The sequence below is a fragment of the Oratosquilla oratoria genome, unplaced genomic scaffold (genome assembly GCF_046742065.1).
Source record: "Oratosquilla oratoria isolate Oo_2021 unplaced genomic scaffold, ASM4674206v1 SCAFFOLD93, whole genome shotgun sequence".
Taxonomy (NCBI): Eukaryota; Metazoa; Arthropoda; class Malacostraca; order Stomatopoda; family Squillidae; genus Oratosquilla; species Oratosquilla oratoria.
The window spans coordinates 95,160-116,277 of NW_027467757.1; the positions used below are offsets into that span (position 1 = coordinate 95,160).

At 39.7% G+C, this 21,118-nt stretch overlaps 2 protein-coding genes across 2 annotated transcripts; both read left to right on the forward strand.

Moving 5' to 3' along the window:
* The first annotated feature begins 712 nt into the window (after nucleotides 1-712).
* LOC143024114 (ATP-dependent DNA helicase Pif1-like) lies at nucleotides 713-7,221 on the forward strand. The gene is made up of 3 exons (XM_076182883.1): nucleotides 713-1,870; nucleotides 3,082-3,119; nucleotides 7,086-7,221. Exons 1-3 carry the CDS (start codon nucleotides 713-715, stop codon nucleotides 7,219-7,221), a joined length of 1,332 nt encoding a protein of 443 aa, XP_076038998.1.
* A 3,061-nt stretch (nucleotides 7,222-10,282) lies between these two features.
* On the forward strand, nucleotides 10,283-13,344 carry LOC143024115 (uncharacterized). Its single transcript, XM_076182884.1, has 8 exons — nucleotides 10,283-10,852; nucleotides 10,935-11,055; nucleotides 11,182-11,277; nucleotides 11,485-11,631; nucleotides 11,992-12,112; nucleotides 12,248-12,743; nucleotides 12,936-13,082; nucleotides 13,252-13,344. The coding sequence occupies exons 1-8, from the start codon at nucleotides 10,283-10,285 to the stop codon at nucleotides 13,342-13,344; spliced, it is 1,791 nt and encodes a 596-aa protein (XP_076038999.1).
* The last annotated feature ends 7,774 nt before the right edge of the window (nucleotides 13,345-21,118 follow it).

Genomic DNA, 21,118 nt, shown 5'->3' on the forward strand with positions numbered 1-21,118 from the left:
TGAATAACTTTTCAAGAATTTTGGAAAACTGTGGTAAGTTTAACATCATTTTTCAAATTAAATGCAGAAGATCAGCATGCAAATATCGAGAAATACCTAATCATTATACACTTACTCCAGACAAAAAGTGGAAAAGAAGATTAAATGGTAGGATAGTCAAAGCATGTGCTCGAATGTATACAGTATCTCCAAATCAAACTGAATTCTTTTGTTTAAGACTACTCCTTAATCATGTTAGAGGTCCTAAATCATTTAAAGAAGTTAAATATTTTGATGGAACACAATACAATACATTCAAAGAAGCATGTTTAGCAAGAGGATTACTTGAAAATGATGATCATTTAAGATTTTGTATTCAAGAATCAATAATATCTAAATTGCCATGTCAAGTTAGATCATTATTTGGTTTGATATTAGTATATTGTAATCCAAGTAATACAGTAGGACTTTATGAAGAATTCAAATCACAAATGACCCTTGATATACTGAACCAGATGACTGAAAATCAAAATGAAGAAATTGATAACAATGAAATTGTATATTCAGAATTATTACACAGATTAGAATCAATTATAAATGAGATAGGAGATAAATCACTTAGAGATGTAGGATTACCAAAACCAATGTTTGATCAATTAAATGGTCAAATCGATTCTGATCCTAATACTGTACTGTAGATGAAACAACTAATTTTATTGAAAGAAATGAAATTATGCTAAATGTAGATCAAAGAGAAGTTTATGATAAGATTATTGATTGTTTGAATGAACTAAATAATACTAAGCTTAAATTCTTAGATGCTCCAGGTGGAACTGGTAAAACATTTTTACTTAATCTAATATTGGCTAAAAATAAAGTTATTAATGGAAAAAGTATTTCTGTTGCATCATCAGGAATAGCATCAACATTATTAGATGAAGGCAAAACTGTACATTCAATGTTCAAGTTACCATTTTCATCATCAATATCTGATGAATTTACAACATCAATAAGGAAAAATAGTAAATTATGGAACTACATTAAGAATTGTGATCTCATTATTTGGGATGAAGCTGCAATGTCACACAAAAATATGTTGGAAGCAGTTAATAAAACTTTTAAAGAGATTAAAAATAGCAATGATCCATTTGGAAATGTTACAGTACTACTTGCAGGAGATTTCAGACAAATATTACCAGTAGTACCAAGAGGAACAAAAGCTGATGAAATTGATGCCTCAATCAAATCTTCACAATTATGGAATCTATTTGAAAAATTATCTCTAAGGATCAATATGCGAGTTAATTCATTGAACTCAACTGATATACAGTATTTTGCAAATAAATTGGTTGAAATTGGTGAAGATAAAATCAATAGCTGTGATAATAGAATTGCATTACGATTTGGAAACCGAGTATCAACAATAGAAGCAATAATGGAATCAGTTTTTGACAACTTTGAATCTAATTACACAGATATGGACTATCTATCTGAAAGGGCTATACTTGCTGCAATAAATGATGATGTTGACTCATTAAATAATGAAATGCTTGAAAAGATCAGTGGACCAATTTATACCTACAATTCAATTGATAAAGCAATAGATACAAATGAAGAAGTTAATTTTCCAGTTGAATTCTTAAACTCATTAGAAATATCTGGAATGCCACCACATTGTCTAAAGCTTAAAATCGGAGCACCTATTATACTGTTAAGAAATCTTAATTCACCTAAGTTATGCAATGGAACAAGAATGGTTGTTATAAGTTTGTCAAATAATGTTATAGAAGCTAAAATACTCAATGGCAAATATAAAGGTGAACAAGTGCTTTTACCAAGGATAAAGCTTATAAATGAAGAGCCAATTAAATTTTCAAGATTGCAATTTCCAGTTAGATTATCATATGCAATGACAATTAATAAATCTCAAGGACAAACATTTAAAAAAGTTGGCTTAAATTTAACAAACGAAGTATTTACGCATGGACAATTATATGTTGCTGTATCAAAAATAGGAGATCCAAGAAATTTATATTATTATCAAGAAGAGGAGAAGACAAAAAATATAGTCTACAAAGAAATTATCTAGAGATATGATTGCCAATGAAAAAAAACAAACAACAGTGGCGATAGTAACGTCCCTGCCCAATTTTCCGTCCATACAATGCAGTAATAATAATCTTTAAAATTTCTAAATGTATATCTCCTCTAGGAGTGAATATACAAAAATAAAATCCCTGCTAATTATTGAGTAAATTTCTTTGTAAATTTTCTCATAATTTTATGTGAAATATCTGGCGGGTACATTAACAATCATCTTCCTTTAAAAAATTGGATAATTTTCATTGAGAAAAAGTATATATATATTTTTAAATTTTAAATTAAGAGTTTATCGAATTCATCAACATGCTGAGATCTCAGGGGCGAAGCCCCTTTCTAACAAAATCTAGTACAATAATAAAATTTGATTATAAAGCCCAGTGTCTTAATTTTATTCATGCCATTTCAATTTCCAAAGCATAATACGAAAATCAATTTAAATCACTGATGTTTAAAAAAAAATCAACCGATTAAAATCATGATTTAAATCAGCCAACCCTGGTGGACACTTTAAAGGAACAAATAAACATAGAAGCAAAAGCTTACCAGACTGCAGCGATTAATCAGCGAGCCGGGCCTTCTTTACAGAGGTCTGGAAAAGGACTGCATTCTTCTGCTGGTCTTTCTCTAGGTTGTGGAATCCATTCAGAAGAACATTTGCCAGACGACAGAACATCTTGGGACAGTCAATGTCAATCCCACTGAAGCTGGCCAGTGTCGACAAGATCTCCACCAGTCTTTTCTGGCAGCAGGAACGGTGACGGGCTTCCTTGATGAAACACAGTCCACATCTGACAAGGTCAAAAGTGCACACATGTGGAGTTGTCAGGGAACCTCTGGACACTGTCTTGATAAAATCCTTAACGTCACTGGTCACAAGAGGATCCTCGGCACTGAAGATCATATCGTCCGCGCACTTCGTCTCAAGCCACCCCGCCACATAGGCTGCACTGCACTCTTCATTCACAGTCAGTGTCACATCTGTGGTGCACCTCTCAATAGAGGTTGCATCCTATAGGTCAACTGCAGTCCCCAAGCAGGTATGTTCCTTCGACACAGGGTGGACATCGATGGACTGGAGGTTTACGGCAGCATATCTCGTGAGGGGCTGCTTGCATGCGGAGAACACATCCCCAGTGGTCATGAAAGAGTTTGCACCAGTTGATTGACGGTAGACTGAGAACTCCCCCTCAAGCCGGTCACTCTGGATCTCACGCAGCAGGACATAATGGAAATCAGCGTTTCTGAACAAGTAGCGGCAAACTGCAATCAGTCCCTGCATAGTCTGCACTAGTACATTCTTGGTGTCATGGGTGAAACACTTGATTCCATTTGCTCCATGTCCTGAAGAAGCCTCTTGGAAAATCTTCAGGAAATTCAGCAGGCTGATTGACTGGGGATACTGAACAGCTCGAGATGGATTGTTCATGCACTGATCTTGCCCCTTCTCAGATACATTCACTAAATTCCACCAGTTGAGGATGATTTGGATGAACTTTGCAGTGTCACGACATCCTCTGAGCTTCAATGAAGCCACAACCTTTTCATTAAAGACCTTCATGATATGCTGCACATTTTGTAGTTGAAATTGTGAAGGGTTGACAGCAAATTTAATGAGTGGTGTAGTCTTCAGGATACTGTCTTTCTCTGACTCGTACAGTTCCTTGACCTTGACGTCAGCAAATGATGCTGTTGTTTTATTGTCAAGACTGATCTTCTGGCACATCTCACTGATCCAGTTATTGCGGATGCACTTCAGAAGATGCGCTGTGTCAAAAAGGAGAAACCAGACATGAGGATGCTTGGCTCTGGCACAGCAATCACCCAGAAAATCAAACAGCTTACAGTATTGCTAGTTTATCTTGTAGTCTGTGATAGACCCGATGACATGCCCACCTGCCCTCTCAACAGCAGCTGCTGCCTCCTTCACACACTCAAGCTGGTATGCTGCTGTGAGCTTGTGGACAGGTGTCACAGAAATCGTAATACTAGATCCTCTGTGCAGCAACTTCATCATAATACATAGCATAGAAGTGGCTTGTTCACTGCCATGCCACTCAGAACCACACCAGAAAATGCAACAGTTGGCCGAATCTGTACTTCATCTATCAAGAGAAATACATTCTTCTGCTGCAGTGGCTTCACTTTGGCAAATGTTTCCCTCATCACCTGATCCTTGTCAATAGATGAAGTGATGTACTGCAGCTTGCGTTTCCTTGGCAGCACCAAAAAGTCTCTGAGCCGTTCATAACTACACTTGGGGTATAATTCAAGAGCAAAACAATAATCATTCATGGAAAACTGTTTGTCATAAAAGTTCCAACTGACGTGTCAAAAATACCAGCTTCTCCTCATTCTCGGTGTTTACACAGGCTGAAGTGTGGGTTTGAAGAAGTGACAATAATCTCAATCTTTTTGTTAAACGGGATGTCATAGTTAATTGCTAAGCGCACAGCTTCGGCGAACTGACCATACGACCTCAAACCATCGGACCTACTAATTTGCGACAACAACAGACAACATGCGACAACTTGAGACAACATTTTTTATTGCGACAACTAATATATTTTCCACTTTTTTCCTCAAAATTGTAATGTAGTGGGAATTTACATCTATGTTGTTAATTCTGTGGTATTTGGAGACCAGAAATTTAGCGATTTCCCTCAGACTCACTGCCGAATATGTGTCAACAAATCGAGCCATTTCTAACATGGCCGCACGAGCAGATGTCTGTAAAACGAGAACTGTAAGACGGAGCTGCGGTCGGCACATGCATTTGGGCAGGGAGTTTAGAGTTTAATAATACATTACAGGTAGTTCTCGATATATGCGAATTCGCGTATATGCGATTCAAGAATTTGCACCACTTTTCGGTATGTGCGGGGATATATTCGAAGATATGCGATTTGACCTAAAAAAAGAAATAAAATAAAAATAGTCACGGTCGATTATTTTTTTCAAAATACCTATTACATATTTGAAGTTGGTGCGCATAAAGCCGTGTGGTAACACTGGCTGCATCAGCTAGGTAGAGCTGGCATCACTGCGGCGTTATCACAACAACAACACCGGCAGCTGTACAGACGGCATCGTCTTAGGCATCCTTCCTGTTTCATAGGCCAAACCATTGTCTTTCTGCAGGTAATTAAGCTTTTTTGATACACAAATTAATTATTTATTTCACAAAGAAATTAATTTTTGATACTTATTACAACCACAATTAATTTCGTCAATTTTCACTCTCTGCAAGAATTATCGTTTATTCTCCGCACTGGATAAACTCTAAGCAGTAAGCCTGCCTGTGTATCTCCAGAGCACATCAACAGTCAGTTTAAGCATAGCAAGCAGTCTGAAATGTGAATTGTAAACAGACTGATTTTTCAAACAGCTGAAGAAAATACGCTTGGCAAAATAAGTGATGATTACGGTAGCGTCTTTTACCGAGGTTAATACTTACATGTCAGAGAGTGTTAATGTTGCAGAATATCATGCTCGCTTTGCTCACTCACTCTGTTCTATAACCCTCCTATTATGTTTTCAGGATCAGCGCAATGTCATCTAAGCGTGCTGGACCTGGTGCAGGTCCGAGTTGAGAATGTATCCCCCTTTTTCCCATAGGTTCAATAGTTCGATATATGCGAATTCGTTATATGCGGGGGGTCCGCGGAACGGAACCCCCGCATATAACGAGAACTACCTGTATAGATTCCCAATATCGGAGAAAACCTATAAAAGGAGGACCTGTGGCCGAAAAATCGAAATCAGGAATAAAAAGAATTGAATTGTCTCCATTTTGTTTTTATTCATTTTTGTGTCATATTGTGCCCTTCATCATCATCCTAAAAGGCGCCGTGATCCTGTTAACTTTGAGCATGGAGCATAATTCAACAGTTGAGATGACACTAATTACTGAATTCGCATCACTTCGCAATCGACAGTTGATATACCTAACAGATTTCTCATCACTTTTTCATGTTCATCAATTCGTCATCGCCCTGACATAGGTTATGCAATTCAAAAAGTGAAAATGAATTTCATCAGAAGGCTGAAAAAAAAATGTCGCCTAATCAACAAGTCACTAAAACGCGTGAATGTAATAATTCGCAGAAAACCACTTGGAAAATAAAGACACTTTGATCCGAACGTTTTCGTCAAATCAGACATTTTCAAGGAATATAAAATGGTAGAAGGAATGTTTAATCAAACTGGATTCAATTATGTTTCTATCTAGTAAAGAAGTACAAGATACAATTTCTTTTGAATTTTCCAATCAATGGAATGGTTGTGGTCTCTAACGTGTACAAATATTCCACTGGACAATTGACCCGATCTCGCACTATACCTGTGTTGATTGATCCTGGTACCTAACTATTTTCCAGTTTGACCATTGATTGGAAAAATTCAAAGGAACTACAAGAGACAAAAATTATTTTGAAATTTTCCAATCAATGGTGGTTGTGGTCTCTTAACGTGTACAAATATTCCACTGAACAATTAACCTGATCTCACACTATACCTGTGTTGATTGACCCTGGTACCTAACTCTTCCAGTTTGACCATTGATTGGAAAAATTCAAAAGAAATTGTCTGTTGTAGTTCTTTACTAGATAGAAATATAATTGAATCCAGTTTGATTAAACATTCCTTTAATAACATCATGAACGTAAGTTTAGGTTTATACAAACTTGATAATTTTATTGTTAAGAAAATTGTTGATCATGTAGCAACTCACGGTGTGTCACCGCCTTCATACTCTCGGAAAATTTGTAATGTGTGACCTCACATATTCCTGTCTTGTCTACTACCTTTCTGTATATATATTCTCACCTATCTGTATTCCTTGAATATGTCTGATTAGACGAAAACGTTCGGATCAAAGTCTCTTGTTTCCCTGCGAATCGCCTAATAAATATGCCAGCTAAAAGGAAGATGAAAGTAAGATGGCCATGTGGTGACTGTGGTAGGGCGACTTGTGCTTCTGATGCCATATTTTGCGAAAACTGCAGGATGTGGTTTCACTGTAAAACAACGTGCCAGAATATATCGCCAGAAGATTTCGAATTTCTAAGGAATACAGAATTGGGTACTGGTACCAAGGCTCTCTGCACACTGGAGAAAAAGTTTCACTACATTGTAGCATAGCAAAGGCTGATGGATGCAGCCGAAGACAAAGACAATATTCTAACAGCCGCAAAGAGAGAACAAGTGTTCCTGAGAACAGCCAAGAAAGAAATAGCCTACTACGACGGCACAGCGAAGTTTGATTACAGGATATTAAAGCCAGATCACAACTCTAGGAATATAATCGAACATCTTGGAGGAAAGTGCCAAAGACGGATGCCTGTACACGTGACTGGCGATGGGAGATGTCTTTTCAATTCCATTTCCACAGCAATAACTGGCACAGAACAGATTGAGGATGAATTACATTTCCGATGCAGTCTCGAAATGATATTGAATGCGGACATCTATCAAAAGAATCACGAGGGCGACGAAGAATGGCATGCGTTATGTCCATCATATGATGATGCAAAGATGGATTGTATTCGGAAGAAATATTCATCAGCTTGGACGATGGAGGCAGCAGCAACAGTAATCAAGAGGTCGATAATTTCCGTGTATCCAGCAATGAATGGACCAATGGATCCTGCAATCCGTACATTAAAGGTTGAATTTGAGTCATGAAATATGCCAGGAATAAAACAATCTGCAATCAACATCATGTGGACATCTGTGGCCGCTCCTGGATTAAAACGCGCAACATGGACACCGGATCATTTCGTGCCCCTTCTTGTTAACGAATCAACGATCGACTCACGATACGTAGTGGATTTCCCACCATTAAGGCCAACACCAAATCACGCCAGGTCATTCGCGGAAGAGGATACGAGAGAACCTGATGTATTCGAATAGGGCAAAAAGAGCAGGAAACACTCTATGTTGAGGATACTAAAGCAGTCGTGGATACATCGTGTAACGCAGAAAAAAATATTGGAAAGGGTGGGTAATACGATTCAGATTCTGTTGGATTTGTAGATTTGTGTACGGCTGAGAATGGTACAGCGTCGGACGATGATATCGAAACAGATGGAGAATGTATAACAGGCGATGAACAAGAAACTCGCGCAACAATCGGGACTCCCATTACAAACTTCATCGATCAGGATAACCTGTTGTGGATATTGTGTTCTGAAACTGAGAAACCATTCAATTCAATTCCATCCGGTCGGAAGGAGAACGTTCGTATAGTGATAGACGATAAGGATAATTAAGAACGAAGGAAAAAGGGGCAGCGTAGTGTTTTCACGGATAATTGTGGTGTGTGGGAAGCGTCGGAAACGTCGACAAAAACAACCTATTTCGTTTTTAACCATGGTCGATTGGATTTTACCCTTAAAAGGAAAGGTGTTTATGGAAAAATTCTTAAAAAGACATTTACACCATTTGTGCCACAGCCAAACGAGGATGATGTCGCCATAATGAAACGGTACTATACAACGCTAAAACGAGATTCAAATTACAAACGTAGGATTACTTGGTTTGAAAAACTCCCCTGCGGTATACCAAACGCAGACATCGGTGTAAAACGTGCATAAGCAGAATACGTCAGGAAATGGCCAGATACAACGTCAACGCACGGAAATTGGAATCGAACGAGAAACGAATACACGAAAACACAAGAGAAAACAATGAAAAGGATAAAGGACTTAGTAAAACACGTGCCGCCACGTGAGGCATATACGCAAATGGTTTTGGAGGACGCTGACTGTGCGCCAAGAGATTTGAAGCAAGTTCAGAATTTAAAATACAACAGCAATAAAGAAAAGGGATCACACAAACGAAATGACGCTGACGATATCCTTAGTGTTCTCAATAGGATCGACGATCACGCGTTGATTCAAGAAGTTATCCGCACCAAAGGGAAGCCGCCTTCAATTGTTCTATACACAGACTCTCAAATTAGGGATATAAATAGCATGTGCGACAAAGCAATTAAATTCGCAAGTGCGCTCGGTGTGGACAGAACATTTAATTTGGGGCCATGTTACGTCACAACTATGGTGTACAAAAATACAAAGTTGAAACGAAAAACAACGCAAGAACCACCAATGTTTCTCGGACCTATGTTATTACATTGGGATGGGGAATACTTTACATATCAAAGATTTTTTTCCCATATTCAGGCCAAGCTGAGTTCCGGAATTGATTGGGCTTCATTAGGATTTTTCCGAACTTGTAGTAGGGAGTGATGAGGAAAAGGCAATTGTCAAAGCGATGAAGGAATGCTTTCCAGGAGCAACTTTCATGTTATACGCTCAACATCTGGAAGAGAACACAAAAAGTAAACTCAGTGCAATTGGGATAACAAAAGCAAAATGTGTAATTCAGGATATATTCAGAGCAAGTGGACTATTGACACAACCCGATGATTTTGCATTTGAGCAACGAGCGTTAGAACTTAAAGCAAAATTAAATCAGATAGCTCCTTCCTTTATGGATTACTTTGAAAACAAACTCTTACCTGCTCTTCGGGACTATGTGCATAGACCAAAGGCTCAGAACGATTTCTTGCCGTTCAGTTGGACAAATAATAACTGCGAGTCTATGAACAATATACTGAAGCACTGTATTAATTGGAATCCTCGAAAACTACCCGAGTTAATTGATAAATTGCACGGGGTTGTTAAGCTTCAAGAACTTGATACCAAACGTGCTCTGTACTAGAAAGGAAATTACGAAGTAGCTGGATGGGTAGAAAAATTCCGTGCCAACGATATGGTATGGAATTAAAAAACCGAGGATCAAAAGCATGCAATTTACGAAAAGTTTCAAATGTACAAACAGAAGAAAGCGCAGAGTACCCACATCGTTTCAACTGATGGACTTTTAAAAATTCCGAAAACCCCCACAACCGCTAAGAAGCCGGGTCAATGCACACGAGTGAGAGGAGAGCGGGCAAGGAAAAGGATGAAATTAATGCATGATTAACAGGGAACCCTAGATATTTTTTTCTCCAAATTGATAATCCTCATCGGCCATGTAATGCGACAGTACCAAAATGTGCTCTGTTTGTCCAGTCCAAAAGGCATGTGCTCGGACTTTATTTTGTTTTATTGTAACTGTCCATATATATTAGTTGTCGCAATAAATTTTGTTGTTGTCTCAAGTTGTCACTTGTTGTCTCAAATTAGTAGGTCCCGTCATGTTTAATTTAGGGGCAGACGCTACTTATGTGAGCCATGATATTGTTAGAAGAATCAAACCTAAGTGGGTTACATCTAAGTACACCTCATACTCAACCTTTGGGAATAAGAAATCACAAAATAGAAAAGAACGGAATGTATATGATGTGAAAGTGATTGACACTCAGGGTAATCCTCACTCGATATTAGCGGTTGAAGTTGAGACCATTTGCCCACCCTTAAGCCGTCAAGGGATTCCCTCTAATGTTTTGCAGTCCCTTTCACATCTACAGTTAGCTGATGACTATGGACGTGATCGTGACCTCACTTTGGATATACTGGTTGGTGTGGATAATTACTGGCATTTTGTTTCCACAGAGAACCTTATAAGATGTGAGGAGTTAGTGGCCTTTGAGTCTGTGTTTGGCTGGATATTGTCTGATTCTTGTATGAAAACTCAGGAAGAGAATGTATCTCACCAGATGTTGTGTATGAGTACTACTAAACCTGTTAATGAATCTGAGCTCCATGAATTTTGGAGCCTTGAAAGTATTGGGATTTGTGCTGGGAGGGTCTCCCAAAGACCCAGTGTTAGATAATTTTGAGAATTCAGTTAAGTTTGTTGATGGCAGGTATGAGGTTACTCTTCCTTAGAAAAGTTATGTTTTTAAGTTGAGTCTGCTTGACAATGAGATTGGAGCAAGGAAGAGGTTAACTAAACTTAACTCTAAGTTTGAAAGGAACCCTAGTTTAAGAGTTGAATATGATAAAGTTCTCAAGAGTTATGAGGACAGTAATATCATAGAAGTAGTTCCTCAATCTGAAATGGAAGGTCCCTATCCCATTTACTATATGCCTCATAGACCTGTAATTAAGGAATGTGTTTCCTAAAAAATTAGGCCTGTGTTTGATGTTTTAGCAGTAAGACCTAATGGTGTTTCTCTGAATGACTGTTTGGAATCTGGACCTTCACTAATTCCAGATCTAGTTGAAATATTACTAAGATTCCGAAGATGTAAAATTGGCTTGACTGCTGACATAACCAAAGCCTTTTTGTAGATTGGAGTTCAGTGCTCAGATCAGGATGTTCATAGGTTTTTGTGGCAGTGCGGGCAATCCATACGTGTAATGAGGTTTGTAAGGGTACCCTTTGGTAACACCAGTAGTCCATTTTTACTGAATGCCACTCTTAGACATAATTTGAATTCATATCCTGTTTCAGTGACAGTGCAAGAGCTTCAGGAAAACTTGTATGTGGATGATTGGCTCTCAGGAGCAGATACTGTTGAAGAAGCCAATACAATGTTTCGTGAAGCTCAGAGTATATTATCATATGCTGGCAGGACTTTGTCCAAGTGGAATTCTAACAGTAAGAGTCTAACTCATTGATTTAACCAGTTTTTTGAAGTTGGTGAGACTGCAAAGTTGTTGGGAATGCACTGGAATGCCTCAAAGGATGTGTTTTCATTCAAGGGACTTAATTTGGATTGTAACTTTGATTTGAATTTCACAAAGAGGAATATATTGAGTTTGATTGCTCGACTGTTTGACCCACTTGGTTTAATAAATCCTTTCACCATGTACGCTAAAATACTGTTTCAGGAAATTTGGCGTCTAGGACTTGGATGGGATGAAATCCTATCACATGACTTGCAGCTGAAATGTCAGCAGTGGATTGATGGTATTCAAAGTATTAAGACATTTGAAATCCATAGATGTTATTATCCAGATTCATCTTTAAGTTCAGTAGTAGGATTAGAGAAGCATGTTTTCAGCGATTCATCTGAAAAGGGTTATGGTAGCTGTGTGTATCTACATATACCTAAATCAGATAAGGAGTTTCATGTAAGGTTTGTTATGGCTAGGACAAAGATAGTTCCCATCAAACGGGTTACATTACCCGGGCTGGAAATTCTTGGAGCCTTGTTGAGTGCTCGTCTCAGTCAATAAGTAATATCTGCCCTACGTTTGACTGATTGTGTAAGATTAGTTGCTCTGTCTTGGATAATAGGTAATCCTAATAGGTGGAAGATGTTTGTTGCTAACAGAGTAACTGAAATTCAGACATTAACATCTCCAAGCAACTGGTTCCATTGCCCTGGTACAGACAACCCCGCTGATATGATGACTCGAGGCCTTTTGGCTGATCAACTAATTTCAAATAACATGTGGCTTGGGGGTCCCAATTGGTTATCTAGTTCCTCATGTTTCCATGCTGGAGCTAATATTGAGGATGAGACACACATTTTGGCTCACACCTGTGAAGAGAGTATGGGAGAGGGAACAGCCTTGACTGTTAATGAGAGAGCCACATCTGTATTTGGCTTTAGTAGATATAGTGAATTTAGCAAAGTTATGAATATTGTTGCCTGGGTTAAGAGGTTCATTATTAATTGCAAACCTGATGGCACAAAACATTCAGGCCCTCTCACTTATGAGGAGTTGATCAAAGCAAAGGACATTTTGATCTGTGTTCAGAAAGTTATGAGAAGGAAAGAAATATTTTGTCTCAAGGGAAACCCCTTCCTAAAAATTCTTCCTTGATAAAATATGACTCCTTTCTAGATTCTAATGGATTGCTTAGAGTCAAAGATAGACTTCAGTATTCTGACTTAAGTTATGACAGCAAGCACCCCATTATAATTCCTAATTGTCATGTGGCCAAACTTATAGTACAGTTTCACACCCTCATGTCCACCATTAGAAACTCTTATTGGATTAAGACAAGTGGCCAAAAGAGTTTGTAGAGAATGTGTTGCATGCAAGAGATTTGATTCTAGACAATGTAGTCAGTCAGCCTTTCCTTTGCCAGAATTGAGGGTTAAATCTACCTTCCCCTTGGCCATAACTAGATTGGATTATGCAGGCCCCTTGTTTGCAGTTGATCAACTATCTCAGGAATTGTATTTTTTGTTGTTCACTTGTGCTGTTACAAGATCTGTTCATTTAGAGTTAACAGACTCACTTTCAGTGCCTGATTGTCTTTTAGCACTACGCAGTAGTGTATTCAGATAATGCCAAGACCTTTATAAGTGTTGCCAAGGCTCTTCAGCAATACTTTAGTGTCTTCAGTCCTGAGTAGAAGTTCATTGCTCCCAGATCCCCATGGTCTGCTTTGAAGAAATGTCTTGGCACTAGATGCTTGACTAAATGTGAACTTGAAACAACCTAGTTTCAAGTAGAGTCTTGTATCAATTCAAGACCTCTGACTTATGTAAGTGATGATCATGATGTAAAGAACTCTTTGACACCCTCACATTTTCTGATTGGTTGAGTAGCTGGATTTCAACCTCATGTTTCTGATTGCATCATCATCAAGTTTTATGTTTAGGTGACTTTTTTTGGGAACAATTGTTGTTGCATCCTTCCCCATCACTACTTGCTTTTGGTAGCTGCAAAATGTATAGTTTCATCCAATCTCTCTCTTCCTCTTTCTCTCCTCCTCATCTTCTTCTTTTTCATCACTTTTATTGGCGAGTGATTCTTTACGTATTTGTGCTTTTCCTGTCCTCTTGAAAGGTGTAGAAGTTGATGGAACAGAACCTGATGCTTCGGGTGACAAAATCAGCTGATGTGGCGGGCTCTCGACACACCCAACAAGTTGCTGACCATCATGCGAGATGCTCTGCCTCCTCGCTGAAATATGGTAGCAAAAATATTGAGGCGCAAGCCCCAGCGGCCGGTTTGTGGCTCGCGCATTTGTACATGTATATATATATATGTTTATAAGTATATGTATGTACAAGTTTATGTGTATATGGTTGTGTATATATGTACTGATGTTAAATAAACTAAACCAAACCATGTAACTATCTGCTGAAGAGGACCAGAGTATGGTCGAAATATACAATTAATTCTATACTTTCTCCGTTTAGTTTCTCCGACAGTGGCATTTTTTTTTTCCATTTTACCTGTGTCACGACAGTCCCCCTCTGACAATAGAACTACACATACAACACAAACTCGAACCCCTAAACACAAGACTCTACAGACTAGCATACAACATTGAACTGACTAACAATATTAAATCCAGAATTAGTACAACACAGCGAAGACATTGACACAGAAGGACATGACCACAACTGGTGGCCTAGTGTCCCCAAACGTCAATGGACCCCCACCTGAACTGAAATACATACAATAAGACACAGATACACCACTATCATCTCTTTCATTGTTCTACGAACACTATAGCTATTAATTACTATTATAATTTTTGTTAATTATACAAAATATAACACATGCAAAAAATCGCACATGATATAAAAATAACGAGTATGACCATAGAAATCACTACCCTCCCCTAACAATAAACTGCAAAAAAGTACCACTAGTTGTCGTCATACAAATGGGAAAAAAATGTATACTATGTATAGAAATCATGACCGACTCAACCTCCTCCTGCTGCTGCTGATGGCTCTGTTCCATCACTCTGCCTCCGCCCAATTCCACCTATGTACCCTGCATCAATGTAGAATATCCATGCTATCACCCTTGCTGATGGATCCAGGACCAACAACACCTCTAAAACCTAGAACAATGGTTTCACCCACCTTGAATCCCGGAAAAAAGCCCCAGCGGAAAAAGGCCCCACGAGAAAAAGCCCCATCGGAAAAAAGCCCCACATAGGAGGATCCCTGGGCGGAAAGAAGCCCTACCGGAAAAAAGCCCCCAATTTATATAAATAATACTTATTAATAACAGTAATACTAGTTCTAAATAAAACCTAGTTCAAAGGGCCTGGTGAGTTGGTTTCACATTCCGTGAGGTTGAGGTGTTTAATTGCATTAAAGGTGTGAAGTAGGCTTCCCTAATGGTGTGGGTATACATGTCCCACATTCATCACAGTATCATTCATATCATTAGTGTGTATTCATCTGTGTGGATATATATATATATATATATATATATATATATATATATCAAGGACTACTATTACACAGGACGTGCGCACCCAGATTCCTGGCTCCGCTAGCGGAAGCCATTGCTTTCTTTGTAACCTAACATTTTATACTGGACAAATATATCAAAACTAGAAGTCTAACATTGTATATAAGACAAATATATCAACTATTGACTTATTCAATGCAGTATAAGTTAATGCAAACTTTTATAGTGAAATAAGAAACTATTTCTAAGGCACTGTTATGCTTTGAAATACCAATTTTAGCCGGACTTAACAGGTATTTTTGTATGTGGCTAGTGGACACCAGTTTTTTTTTTTCTTTGTCTTTTTAAAATATATATATATTTTTTATTTAAATCAGATTTATTTGATTTAAATATTTTTTTATATTGTGGGATTGCTATCTGATATATAATCTGATTGCTAAAGGACATTTTCAGCATATCAATATAAGGAGCAGTGTTATATAGACTTGCCAAAAGTATACAAGGAATGGTATAAGCCTACATGTGCAGCCTGTGCAGCCCACAGCAAGTTTCAACAAGATTCTTGTTGAAACTTGTTCTAGGTAAGCAATTTTTCACTGAGTCAGTTGCTGTTTTGGAATCAACCAGGACGTTTGTCTTCTGGACCTGGCCGAGTGGTTCCTTCTGGAAAAAAATATGATCCTGCCTGGATTTATTCTGAAATACTACCAACAACTTCTGGCAAAGGGTACAAAGCTAAATGCAACGACTCCAGCCAGGAACTACAGGGCATTGTGTTGTAAGGCCAGTTTTTTTTTAGGAATATTATTTTCGTAATTGCGTTTTATTCTTAGTGTAGTGCGTACGGGCGTAATGTAGCTCCGCCCACCCGTGACGTCACTAAGACGCGTTCGGACGGAGGCGTAGATTAGAGCAATTAACATTAAGAGGATTAGGAAAAATTCCAAACCTCCAGTTCAGGATCCCACTTGAGGAATAGTTAGGGATAGATTTTAGCAGCTATGGGTTACATAGAGAGGTGAAATGAAGTTTCACTATATAACGTAAGAGGGGGAGTTGGTAGATTTACGCAGGGATGCGAACGTAGAGGTTGGCCCACTGTCCCGTTATGCGTAGCTAGGATCAGTGTAACGCCCTACCTCCTCCCATTTACAGGTACGTGAGTACGCTCTGTAAGAGTAATAAAATCAAGTGGCGATATCTGAGATTTATATGAAATATTGATAATAGAGTAGATAGACATTAGCATTAAGGAGTTTAGATGAGTGTAACGCCCTACCTCCTCCCATTTACAGGGAGAAGAGGGTTGTTAAGGGAGTGTAAACACAGACCACTTGTTGCTTAGAAGGGGGGGAGTTAGGCAAAGGTGTCACGTATATTCAATAGAAACCATTTCTTTTTTTTTTCGAGTGCAATTCTGACTGAGATCGTCCTCTCGTAAGAATACGTATTTTGAGGGCGGTGTCTATAATAGATTTAGATAGACAGACTGTGGCCAGAAGGTTGGAGCGTAATAACCACGCCCTCCATACGCGTTCGTGACCTACTTAAGAGTTCCCATACCCACCGACTCGTAGTTCCTTAACTATGTCATATATCTACCTCGCACGTTCGGGTACTTATACATTTCAATCTGCATTCAATCTGTATGCAATGTTGTCTAGTGGAATATATCCACAATATATTTTTGTATGTTTTTACTTTTCTACAGTTTAATAATTAATTCACAGAAAAACCTAACCTACATTCTTTCATTACCCAACTGGGACATCGTTGTTGTAGTGTCACGGGAGGCTACTCGCTACCCAGAACCGACCCCTAACGACCTGAGAGGGAGGGGACGTTTGATAGACAGGATTAACTAATGGTTCCTTCATTGATCACACATATCCTTATAAGCGATTGGGTGGTGGCAGCGAATACCTTTTTTTTTTATTCCCAATTCGTCCTTATATGGGTATTGTTGATCACTCTCATTCGAGGAGCTCTTGGTTGAATCCTCAACCACCTCGCCCTTCCACCCCTCATTTATAAGACCTTGATAAAAGTCGCTCTAGACGCTGCACGCCGCTACATTAGTGGAGACGGCACTACATTTTTGGTGGCAGCGGTGGGATTTACGCTATTAACCAACCTGAAGCCCACTTATCTGTTCGTCTTAAAAGCTTGTGTACCTTTCGGATTGACAGTAGTGTCATCATAGACAGGATAGGTCCTCGACAGTCACTAAGTAGGGGTATAAAAGTAATAACGAATGAAATTGTGAGGGGAAGTGATGTGTTAAGGTGTACAGCTTTGATAGGACTAAGCATTATTAAAGTCAATCAAGTGAAGATGGATACCAAAACTGAATGGGAATCTAATTCAGGAGAGGAAGAAGAGGTGAGAGCAAGGATGGAAGATAGACCCGAATGGGGGTCTAACCCAGGAGGAGAAGGAGCAAGGGTAAGGACGGAAAACCGACCTGATCAAGAATTTCACCCAGGAGGAGGCCAAGGAACAGGTGCTACAAATGAACGAAGGGGGAACGAAGGACTATGGGATGTAATAGATGCGTTAAGGAACGTAATCGACATACAGGCACAGAATGCCCAATTCACACACAAAACCGCAATAAAGGAGGAAAAACCTAGGATACTCGCGGACCCAAACGGCATCCCCATACTAAAGTTGGAAGATTTACGGGGACTTGATGCCATACCCAAATTCTAATTATTCATTGAGTTAGTGGAGCGATGTAGCGACGATGACCAGGAAAGAGTCCTGATTGCAAAGAGTAGGGCCAGCCCGGAATTAGCCGCCGTCATATACAACAATCAAAAAAGAGGAACCATCCACTCATGGGAGTCCTTTAAGACGGGGTTACAGAGGGAATTCGGCATCGAAGTTAACCTAGATCGAGCATGGCAGGACTTAGAGAACATGATATATGACTGGATAGAGTCACCAGACATTCATGCATAAGTTTAAATACCATCATGCAGTTCTCGAGACGAGAATCCCAGGTGAATGCTTACCACACCGGGACCAGACCATCAAAAGGAAGATATGGAATGGGTTACCCCCACAATCCAGGGAAAGAATGGAGGGGTTCTTAAACGATAGATACCCCCTTAGCCACTTCCTAACTAGGTTTAAGAACAAGAGGCAGTACCTGATGGTTCAAAAGGACTAACCAGTGAACGTGATACACGCCAAGGAGAGTAGAGACAGCCGTACCCGGGGTGATGTCGACGTAGATGCACTCATGGATAGGATCCGCAAACTAGAGGTTCGATTAGAGCAGGAGATGGGGAGGAATAAGCAAGAAGGTAGCGACCGTCTCAGATATTGCCAGTACTGTCAAACAGCCTCCCATTGGTTAAAAGACTGTTGGAGGAAACCACCCCCTGGCCATTGTTTTGACTGTGGAATGCTGAATTGCAGGAGGGGAGACCCGAATTGCCCGGCCTTGATGAAGAGCCAATACCGCTCAAACTCCAAAGGTTCAAAGTGACAGAATTACAGAAAATCAACCCCGGTGATCACTACAGAAGTAGGAGGCCAACAACTGAGAGCATTGGTAGACACAGGGAGTGATCACACATTAGTGTCAGAGAAAGCATCTAAGATGATAGAAGGAGAACTCAACTTGCGGAGGAATCCTCCAAGATTGCAAGGGGTCACAGGGAACCCACTTAGGATAATTGGAATGGTAAAAACAAAGATTAATGTAGGTAATACAAAGGTAGTTACACAATGGATTCCCATAGTACCAGACTCGTACCTAGCGACGGACATACTATTAGGATGTGACATTTTGAATCAGGCAGACTATCACTGGAATGCCAGGAAGAGAACTCTATACTGGGGTAAGGTGTCGTATCCGTTTAACACTGTTAAGAGTCAACGGGGTGAAGTCCGACAAGTACGAGAGAGTCCCATTACCCTAAATGGAAATCCGAAACATCACTTACAAGTGGGCTTGAAGGCTCCAGTGTTCTTAGAGCCATATCAGACTAAATTCGTAACAGTCCCAGTTAGAGAAAAACCAGGCACCAGTCTTATAATATATCCCCAAGCAAGTTACAGCCCTAACGACCACCCATATCTAGTAGATGTCAACAAAGAGAGATCAATATACGTACCACTGATTAACAATTCTAAGAAGGAGCGGAAGTACCAGAAGGGAACTGTAATAGGCTCATACGAGGTGACTAGGAGCATAGCCCCTCTTAAAATAAATATGACCAGAGAAATACACAATGATCTACTACCTAATTATGAATCAGCAAAGTTGGAAGGTACTAGGTCAGAGAAGTTGGAGAAAAAAATAAGGGATCAGAACTGGGACCATCTTACAAACATGGAGCGGAGAGAGCTGAGCGAATTGATCCTAGAGCACGAACGACTATTCATACTAGGAAGCAATGATCTGGGGTTAATTGAAGGACCACCCGCTCATATACAGGTAAATGACCCTCAACCCAGTAGAGCTCCTATATACCGTTACCCTGAACAGGCAAAGACCATCATCTCAGATATGCTAATGGATATGGAAGAAAAGGGGATTATTGAGAAATCAACGGCAGCCTGGCTATCCCCAATTGTCCTGGTGAACAAACCCGATGGGAGCAAAAGGATGTGCCTGGACTATAGGCGTGTGAACGAGAAACTGACAACAGATGTCTACCCCTTGCCTAGGCTAGAGGAATTAGTAGAACAAGCCAGTGGTCATGAGTATTATGTGACATTAGATATGAAGGATGCATACTTCCAAATCATGTTAGACAAGGAGAGCAGAGACCTCACTACCTTCAGTGATGGTGTATCATTATATAGATTTAGGAGATTGCCTTTCGGACTGAATTGTGCTCCTGCTATATTTTCAAGACGCATGACTGAGGTACTGAAGCCCCTGTTACGGAAAGGATGGGTCAGGAATTATCTGGACGACCTTATCCTATGGGCACCCACCTTCCCAGAGCTAGTGGAACGACTCGGTGCATTATTCTCTGTACTAGAACAGAACGGAGTCAAATTAAATTTAAGCAAATGTCTATTCGGATTAAAAGAGGTTACATTTTTAGGACATGTTGTATCAGCAAAAGGAAGTAAGCCATTACCAAAAAACGTGGATGCCATACTTAAAATGAAGGCACCAAAGAACGTGAAAGAAGTGAGGAGATTCCTGGGAATGTGCGGATTTTATAGGAAGTACATACCAGACCGCGAAGATCGCGGTACCTCTCACTAATCTTACAAAATCAGATTCTGAATTTGTTTGGAACGGCAAGTGCCAGGAGGCATTTGGACACCTGAAGGAGAAGCTGACCTCTGCACCAATACTAGCAAAAGTACGAAATGACCAACCGTTCCTACTAACTACTGATGCCAGCGACACCCATGTGGGGGCGGTGCTGAGCCAGGTACAACCAGAAGGGGGCATTAAACCCATAAGTTATTTCTCAAAGAAATTAAACCCATGCGAAACGCGATACTCGGTTACAGATAAGGAGGCACTCGCAATAGTGCTAGCTTGCAGGAACTCTCACCATCACTTGTGGGGGACGAAGTTCACCATTATAACAGATCACCAGCCCCTAACCAGTGTATTCAAAAGAAAGACAAAGTCTCCACGCATGAATAGGTGGATCCTAGAAATGAGAGAGTACCAGTATGAGATCCAGTATGTGAAAGGGAAAGAAAACGTTGTGGCCGACCAGCTGTCGAGACCAGTTAGAGTGATCACGAGAGTACCAGAAGCCACTTGGCTGGGATATGACAGACCCGCTTTCAAGGATAAACAGAGAGAGAACCCCACATGGCTGGAGTTAACCAACTACTTAGAAGGGGGGCCAATCCCAAGTAGGCGCTTAAGGAAGACAACCCTGGAGCAGTTTGCATTGATAGACGAGGTCTTATATTATGTTAGAGAAAAGTCGGATGGAAGCGTTCACTATGCACTCATAATCCCTCGCAGT